This window comes from Ostrea edulis, chromosome 7 (genome assembly GCF_947568905.1).
Source record: "Ostrea edulis chromosome 7, xbOstEdul1.1, whole genome shotgun sequence".
NCBI classification, from domain to species: Eukaryota; Metazoa; Mollusca; class Bivalvia; order Ostreida; family Ostreidae; genus Ostrea; species Ostrea edulis.
The window spans coordinates 9,453,831-9,463,523 of record NC_079170.1 but is presented as its reverse complement, the minus strand read 5'-3'; the positions used below and the strand labels follow the sequence as shown (position 1 = coordinate 9,463,523).

At 33.9% G+C, this 9,693-nt stretch overlaps 1 protein-coding gene across 9 annotated transcripts in view; it reads left to right on the top strand.

The window, feature by feature from the left end:
• Positions 1-912: 912 nt before the first annotated feature.
• LOC125653920 (tyrosine-protein phosphatase 99A-like) overlaps positions 913-9,693 on the top strand; it is a 53,106-nt gene continuing 44,325 nt past the window's right edge. For 6 of the 9 annotated variants that reach the window (XM_048883599.2, XM_048883598.2, XM_056143233.1 and 3 more), the window contains exons 1-7: positions 913-1,005; positions 1,437-1,559; positions 5,312-5,800; positions 6,286-6,409; positions 6,775-6,828; positions 7,388-7,563; positions 9,148-9,329. In XM_048883599.2, the coding sequence (XP_048739556.2) occupies positions 1,478-1,559; positions 5,312-5,800; positions 6,286-6,409; positions 6,775-6,828; positions 7,388-7,563; positions 9,148-9,329 (1,107 nt within the window). In that variant the 5' untranslated portion in view covers positions 913-1,005; positions 1,437-1,477. The remainder of the gene's footprint in view (positions 1,006-1,436; positions 1,560-5,311; positions 5,801-6,285; positions 6,410-6,774; positions 6,829-7,387; positions 7,564-9,147; positions 9,330-9,693) is intronic. The other 3 variants (XM_056143235.1, XM_056143234.1, XM_048883595.2) reach the window with 1 other exon arrangement.

The following is a 9,693-nucleotide window of genomic DNA, read 5'->3' as shown; positions in this document are numbered from 1 at the left end:
TTTTAATAGATACCTTAAATCTTTTATAAGATATCTCATAAACTTTATGAAATATATTGTTTAATACACAAAAAGTTTATGAGATATCTTATTTAGTTTATAAGATATCTTATATATTTTATGAGATATCTTATAAATTGTAAATTATATGAGATAAGTAAGATATGTTATAAAGTTTATAAGATATCTTATCAATCATGTAAAAGATATCTTATACGATTTATAAAATATCTTATAAAAATAAATTCATAAGATATCTTCTATTTCTTATTAGCATATTCTAAATACTTAATAAGATATCTTGTTTGATATAGAATCTATACTTGATTAGATAACTTAACTTTATGAGATATGTACATGTATATAACTTATATAGTTTATAAGATATCTTATATATTAAATTAGATGTCTTATAAACTGTAAATTATATGAGATATCTTATAAAATTTATTAGATATCGTATCAAAAATAGAAAATATCTCATAATAATATAAGATATATATAATTCTTTAGAGAGGAATAAATATGAATATGGCGTGCCATAAAAGAGGGGGGGGGTGTAGCATATTTGTTGCTTTGTTACAATGACAACTCACAAATACATAAATTAATTGATTGTATGATGTCCGAGGAAAATGACAAATTAATAGGCCTATTGTTAACAATGTTAAAACTAGGCAAAAACATCTCATTGTATGCTGTGGGGCCTATACGAGGTGCAGTATTATACCCGGAGCTGATTAAAAAGACAACGTTTTGTGCCTTTGTTTCTTGACAAAGGCATTATGATGCACAAGTGACATTTCAGTCTTGTGTAATTTTAAAACAATAACAAGAAGTGATACGTTGCATACCTAGGTCTATCGCAAAATTTATTAACTAACCGTGGTGACCTTTTGATCCGAGCACTGAGTCACGTGACAGGAAGTTGATATTATGGACAATCAAGATGGCGACGAATTGTCGAAGGAAAAGAGAATGTGAAATAAATTTTACAGAATGAAGGTATTTACTAAAGTTTTACTATTTATCACAGTTAACGATTATAGTGTACATTCGATAATTTAAAATTGTCGGGTTACAGTATTTTGTTACAAGAAGACGTGAGGTAATGGTTTTCACACTAGACACATGACAGAAGGTTTATTAACTCCATCAGATCGTTAAGTTTTCTTCAAGTAAGGGTAATGTTTTTTAAAGTTAGAGTTTAAAAAGGGTACGCATTTTAGTGGCTTTAATATATTTAGTTCATGTGTTAGATATTAGTTTGATTTCATCGTAAGATATTGGTATTTTAATTCTTAATTGACATTAAATAGGCCTACATGATAAATCTCATTTCAAATTGACGTACAGACATTTTCGATGATATATAAATGTAAAGGTGCAATGATTCATGTTCTTTGTGTATAGTAATATGACAATTTTATTTTCAGATAGGTGTTAAATATATAGATTATTGGTGAGGAGAAGAACCATGCTGGGAATAGTGAAAAGCCATATAATTGTGTCATGGTTGTTTTTTCTTTGGAGTGTTACAGTTCCACATGATGCGATAGGTAAGTCTCATATGAAATATGTCCTAAGGTATAGATGCAAAATATGCCCCAAAATTTTATTTCTTTTTCCTAGACTTGTAAGTGTGAGTTATTGCTAAGCATTTGTTAAAATGCTTAAATAGTAACATATCGTGCCTGATCCCTATATATGTGCATTTAAAGTTCAGTAAAATATATTCAGACCAATATACAGATACAAGAAACTGTTTTTTAAAATCTGTTGTTAAACAATAATTATAAACCTATCAAGTTGTATGGGGCTGTTGTTTCCCCTATAAAGGAAATCATTGTAGTATATTATTGGAAGGGGGGGGGGGGGGGGTACTATATCATAGGTAAGACATTTTTATAAGATCCCAGGGGCTGGTAATTTGTTGTACACATGTATAAAGCATTTTACCACTTCCATGTTTATTACTCTTGATACAAACAAATTTTATCATCAAGGAAATCTAACAACTTTATTACATGTTTATCACCCAAACTTCTGATGGATTACTTGTTTTATGATACTTTAACATAATTAACACAGCTGTGTGGCACCATTTAGTAAAGACAATTTGTACATGTTAAGAATATATTGATAATAGTTACACATGAAATATACAATGAATTAAAAGTTGATATGTAATATTGGAAAATATTATTCAATGTGACAAATTTTGTCCGTAAAATACATTTATTTTAAATTTAAAAATATTTATATATACTCTCAACTGAATGATTTAAAGAATCTGATAATGAGATCAATTATTTATATGATATGTATTTTAAGCTCTTTAAGGGCTTATCTGAGAAAACAAACATTTAGGTTTATTTATGATATATTATGTGTATGAATAAGAAGTTGGTCATCGTTTAAAGTTGGGGTTTTGATTGTGTTTAATATCAGGTCAAGTTTGTTGGTTTTTACTGGGTTAATATGGTGAGGAGGAAATTGAGATTTCATTTCTTTCTAAAGAGAAGTGAGTGAGTTTGTGAAAAAAGTACAATGGATCTTTTTTATGACATAATTAAGAAATCAAGAGTGTGTGACCAAGGAAATTGTTTGATTGTCAGGCCATCTGCTCATTCTGCTGGTACACTATGTTATGTAATTCCTAAATCATTAAAGAAGACACAATCTGTTGGTTGTAAAACTTTAACCCATGCCCCACAGATTGTTGATATGTAACATGTGTAAAGAAATGTTGGTGTATATTTCATGTTGATTTCCCAGAAAAATGTCTAGCTATCCAATCATATTATGCTCTCTCCTAATAGTGTTTTTAACAAATTTGTTCATGTGCATATGTCTGATTTAAGATTTAAACAAAATTCAGATTAGTGTCCAAGTGTCTGTAGGTTGCTGTAATTTTAATATATACATATTTTTTTTTGGTTGTATATCATTTGTTTCGTTATTTTGACTGTATGCCAACATGGTAATGTCAATAAATAAATTGAAATTGAATATAAATGAAAACAAACGGTATAGATGCTCTGATTGAGAATCATAATTTACCACACTCATTGTCTTACAAAAGCCACTAACACATTTAAATAGCACACACATTTACATCATACTCCTATCTGTTTAGACTTGAGAACATTTCAGAAATGAACTTTTCTGTTTAAATTCTTAATTACAGGGCAAGTTTGTTTGTCAGACTACGGTGTTTTATAATTAAATACAGTGTTTAGGCCATGTTTCATCAAGTATTTAGTATTTATTTATAGTATTTAATTCCATTGAATACCTAAATTGATTATGTGTTTAAGATATATGTCATGGGTGCATTTTCATGCAGTCTTGCCTTTTAGCAAGTTTCAATGAAGACCAATTTCTAAGCAAAACTTAACACACATTCATGAGATTTTTAAAGGTATTCAAGTTAACTGTTGTAAACTTGACGAGTTAATAATCAATTTAGTCTGATAAGTGTTTTAATGAAAAACAGCGTTTTTTGTCAATTCACTGAGGACTGTGAAGGTAATTTACTTAAGTGTGCACTAATTGTTGTCATTTCTCACCAGGTGTGGTGACTAATTACAGGTGTGCACACCATACATTATCCTGTCCTAAGACACCATGGGAAGGTGTTGTTAACCCATTCAAACACTGCAGGATTTCTGTGGGTTTATTTCATGGCTAGGATTACTGCCAAAGTAAACAAACACTGTCCTCTCATGTCAAATTCTTATGAATTTAATGTATCCAAACTTCCTATCCTAACAAAAGTTTAAAAATGTGTATTTGAATACCTTGTAAATTTATACATGTAGTACATCTATTTCTACATACATATGTCTTGTGTATGCTCCTGAGTATAAGTAATGGTATCAAAATTTAACTGTCAGTCACACCTGTGATGATATACAATGTATATGTTCTCCAGTGATTTTATCACAGTATTCAGGCATTCCTTGCTGGAAGGTTGTTAACATGATGAGTAAAGGAATAAAATAAAAAAGATTAGGGTATCTGAACTGTTGTGAAAACGAAGCAGATGCGTTTTGCGAGACAAAAGTGTTTTCTGTCTTGGTGATGAGTATCATCAATGAAATGCTCAGAAAAGTGCACATGGCCTTAATTTATATAGCACGCTTTTCGGCCATGTGGAATATTTCAGATGGTCTGTCTGAAAAATAATGAGTTTTCTTCATATATAGGAAGGAAATCCAGCATGAATTTTAATTTCTACATCAGAAAAATAACATCACATACATGTTAGTATGCCCCCCGGACTCACAATGCAATTACGTTATTGACATTTTGAAGACTAGTATATGATTTATTCATGTACATTTGTAGTGTGGATAATATGATAGATCTTTATTAAATTTTAGTCAGAATATGCACGTGTCTGTGGTGATTGATCCAAAGAATCACTCTCTTGGAGTAATCAGTTCTAGCTCAGCAGGAATGCAGGCTCCATATAGGCACAGTAGTATTGATCTATGGCAAAGCTGTGCTAAGAATAGGGGATTAATTGTCCTCAGAATCTACAATACCATAACACAAGTGACCTGAAAACTCATCTACAGAAACTCATTAACGAAGCTGATACATTAATGCCCTGTAAGTGAACAGCATGGAGAATTTCCTCCTTCACAGCTTCAGGGAATAGACTGTACTGAGTCATTAATGCTCAGAAAGTCAATTAGTCCTGGAGAAGTGACATTGTGTCCCAGTCTGAACTCTTCACCCACTCCTGTATATATTGATTGGTATTCTGGGATTTATCCTTATAGTACAAAGAGATCATCTCTTAGATGTACACACGGCTGAGGGGATCAAGTGCACGATCAAGGTGTAGTGTTTCTCAGAGCGATGAATGGGTGGCAATGTCACACTGAATGACAATGTCAAATGGATGGTACATTACCCAAGAATTTTCACATAAGATTCTATAGTGAATGTAGGCCTAAATAAGATCCACTCTGATCAATAATTATCTTGAGATAATTACAAGTACAAGTTTATATATATGATTAAACAGACATTCATATTTAATATAACGTGGCATAGATTCATATAATTTTACATACTGATTCAGATATTGGAAGTTCAGTCAGAAAGTGGGTAGAATGTTTAGAAGTGCTAACTATTTAATAACTTAATTGTTATGATGTTGAAAAAACTTTTGAAAAAAAGATTGAAGTTGTATGAAGAATTCAAGATGTATTAATAATTTCTGTTATTGAATCAAGTATATGAAATCTCTTGAATAGTCCAGTCTTATGGTTAACATGTGATATTGCCATTTCAGTGTATGGCCAGATTATTACCACACCGACATCAGATAATGCCAGTAGCATCCCTGTCTCATCCCCCACCCCAAGTCCAACCACCCCCATAATTCAAGTCACCACCGAAGCTGCCACCACCACAAAACCAGACCCCAAACCGGTGCCCCCACTCAATATTGTGTTTGGACAAGTGGGTAGGAATGCTTCTGTGCCTTGCTTCATTGATGCCTTGGCGGTGTATCCAGACAAGATGCTCTCTACCACCTGGAAGAAGAACCGGATGTTCATCGTGAATGCTGCCATGGGCGAGGATGGGAAGTTGTCGCTGTCGTACCTGGATGATGAGCTGAAGAAGAAATACGAAGTGGAAGAGGATTACAGTTTGGTGGTCACTGAGCTGGAAATGAAGGACACAACTAATTTTACCTGCACTGTCATCAAGTTTCAGACAGATCAGCGTTTAGTGCACGATGTCATCTACACCAATATTACCTATCTGCTGGTTCAAGGTTAGAGGGTTATACAGTACTGAGATACAGTGTTACGGAAGTCATACATTTCAGTGACCATACTTCCTCTTCATCGAGATTTTTATGGCTTTGCAGCCAAGATGTTGTGTGTCACAATACTGATTGAATTGTCACTGACTGGGTTCTTATTATTCTGTCAAGCAAAATCTTACTCTGATACTCCTCCCCCTTTGTTGGAGGGGGGGGGGGGGGTGTTGACTAATTCTACGTAGTACCATGGCTGTTGATAGTGAATATCCTCTGTGTAACTTGTTTAAATATAAAGGGAAAGTAATAGAGATGTGATCTGATGAACCGTATACAGTGTTGTATATAGATATTCTTCACTTTAGACTAAGTCAGATTTACATACATGTATTTTATATCTGTGACAAATATTTTTATGAAATTTAATGATTTTGAATCCAAGCAGAGTAAGTCCCTGTCCATTGTTAACTATTGTCAATTTCTGTCATGTTTTCCAGATGTGCCTTCCCCTCCAGGGCGTCCCAGTATCTTAGAGAAATCCTCCCGAACTGCCAAAATCAGCTGGTCCCCCAGTCAAACTGACAACAACAGTCCCATAATGCACTATTCTGTCAATGTTATGTAAGTGGTTTAGTATTATATATAGTATGGTTCACCGATAGCTCCTACCCTCAGCAGCCAGCTGGAGTTGTAAGAAATTGACATGTTCATGTCTTTTTCATCTGAAATGAAGTCACTACCAAGGATGATTAAAGAAATCTTTGAAATTGTTTTTACGGGTACATTACATGGGTGATGGGAATTTACTTCATTGAAGGAGTGTGGAATTGATGGTAAAGAAATCTTTGAAATTGTATGGATACATTTTGTAGGTGATGGGAATTTTGGTATTGTTTCACTAAGCATGTCTTGTAATAACCAAGTATCAGAATGATCATGCTAATGTTTTTTCACTGAAACCTGGCATGTCCTTTATGATTAACTAGGGACAGAACTATGATCAATCAAGGCAGATCTCACTTTTCTTCTAGACACAGATGGTAATCTAACTAACTTGGTATTGGGTATTGCACACAAATACAGCTTTTCTTTGTGCTGGTGCAGGGTAACCATGATACTATTCAGAAGCCGCTCAAAAATTAATTTGACTTCTTTTAATCTTTAACTGCATAAGTCTGCTACTTGTTTGTATGAAATTTTCCTCCTAAAATGAATTTCTGATGGCTGACCTACATGTACAGATACATTATAAATGTTGACATATTTAGCAGTGAAGTTGTAAAATCAGACTTCCTGCAACCTAGAGCAGACAATATGTTAGTGATAAAATAAAAAAATCATCTTTTGATTTGACTTATTTTGCTTTTAATATGTTAAACTTCAGTAGTGACTGTTAAATTTAGTGAACTGAAACATTTCTGACATAATAAAACTTGTCTGATTTATATTTCAGCACCAAACTTTGAATTCTGTTATGACAGAAATAATTCTGAAACTGAAACATAACTCTAATTCGGATGTTGTCTATAATCCTGAGATTTATTTTTACGGTACCGAGCATGTCCGCATTAAACAAGTTTCACTGTATTTCTGTTATAGGAATAATATGGGCGTCAAAGTGAAACAAGTTTCTGTTTTCACCAATGAAAATCCTTCTGCGGTGTTGACTGGTCTCCATCCCTACACAGCTTACCAAATCACAGTTTCTGCGGTAAACAAAATAGGAACCAGTATAGAAAGTCAACTTAGTGATATTTTCTACACTGACTCGGAAGGTATGAAAATTTGCATTGTCTAGTTAATGAGTGCTGTGTTCTGACTGAATTTTGAGAAATAATTCTAAATGCTTTTTATGTCAGGAAAAATAACTTGACATTTCTTGATCTCTAGGATCCAATATCCATTAGGCTTTTAGGTCACCTGAGTAAACCCAGGTGACGTATTGCAATTGGTTGTCGTCCGTCATTGCGTTAACAATTGAACATTTTTAACTTCTTCTTAATATCTACGAGTCCAATTCTTTTCAAATTTGGTATGAGGCATCATTGGGACAAGGGTGACATAAATTGTAAATTTCAGGACTCCAGCACCACTTGGGCCCTAGGGGCAGGGCAATAACTGCCTAAAATTGAACAATTGAAAAATCTTCTCAAGAACTGCAGGCATGTAAGAAAAACTAAATGCATAGTGATGTAGAACAGGAAGATCTCTACCAAAATTGTAAATTTCATGATCCCCGGGTTAGGGGTTCTGACCCCAGGGCAGGGCCAAACTTGTTATATAGTGTTAATGTGTAAAACACTTAAATACCATCTTCTTTAGTGCTATTGATACGAAATTGAAAGTAGATATTTAGAAAGAACAGGTAGTCCTTTACCAAAATTGTAAATTTGATGATCCCAAGGGTAGGGGTTTTGGTATCAGAGTGGGGCCAAAATGGTCAGTTACTACAATGTAAATGTGTGAACAATAGACATTTTTAACTTCTTGACAACTATCATTCCAATTGTTATCAAATTTGGTATGAAACATATTTTGAACAAGGGGAACATAAATTGTAAATTTCAGGATTCCTGCAACCCTGGGGCCTTCGGGGTGGGGCAAAAACTGCCTAAAATTGACCAATTTTCAAAAATCTTCTTCTCAAGAACCACACACTTGTAAGAAAAACTAAATGCATAGTGATGTAGAGCAGGAAGGCCTCTACCAACATTGTAAATTTCATGATACCTGGGATAGGGGTTCTGACCCCAGGGCAGGGCCAAACTTGGAATATAGTGCTAAATGGATAGAGCAGGTAGATCTAGTTTTTTACCAAAATTGCAAATTTGATTTTCTCCAGAGTAAGGGTTTTAACCCCAGGGTGGGGCCAAACTTAGTATATAGTATGTATTTTTAAGTTTGCTGATACTGTATAAGATCTAAATGCATACTTAGGAATAGCAGAAAAGGATGTACAAAAAATGGTGAATTTCATAACCCAGGGTTATGACTTTAGGATTAGTCATATCTTTTGATGTTTTAATGTAAATACCTATTATTTAAAGCCTCTCATCAGTGTATGCACTTTTGAGGGTAGTGAAGTTTTAAGAACTCATCTTGTGTTGCTGAACATTAGAATTTAGCTTAGGTATTCAGAACAGGAAATTTTTTGTAGATTTCAGAGCCTATGGAAGTAGTGATAGTTTTTCACTAGTATTCAGGTGACCGATAAGGCCTGTGGGCCACTTGTCATGATTTAGGAGTATACAGATAATTCAAGATAAAGCGGGACCCTTGTAGCCAATAGAAGATCAAAAGGCATTCATTATCAAATAGAATTAGATTAAGTTCATTCTTGTGAATTAAATGTATTGTAGCCCCTGAAGCCCCACCCCTCCATTTAGTGGCCACAAGTAACTTCAGCAGTAGAATCCATCTCTCCTGGGACCCGCCACCCCTCAACAAGCACCATGGTAACCTGGAGGGGTACAGAATTCAGTACACATCAGAGAGAGATGGGATCAATAGGGTCATTACAGTGGAGGATCCAAAGAAAACCGTAAGTGAAACTTTTACTACAGTGAGAAGGTCGTGAAGAGGAAGACGGACCATGTGTTGTGCCAGGTCAAACAGGGTTGGCAAAAAAGTGGTCAATGTGAGTATTGACCGGGCCAGTGGTCAATACTGGTTAAAACCGGTCAATAGTGGTTAATACTGGTCGATTGAAAATTATTTGGTCATTATAGTCTGTGTTATTTATTTTAAATGTTTAAGTGACCATTATGGTAAATACTGTAATTCATAACATGCACTATCAGTTTGTAATATACTTATAAGTCATAATATTAAATAATGTACAAAATGAATGTTGAATTGGGGATCAATTGTAAAAGTTTCTGTTCAAATTCCTTAGTTTAACAAGA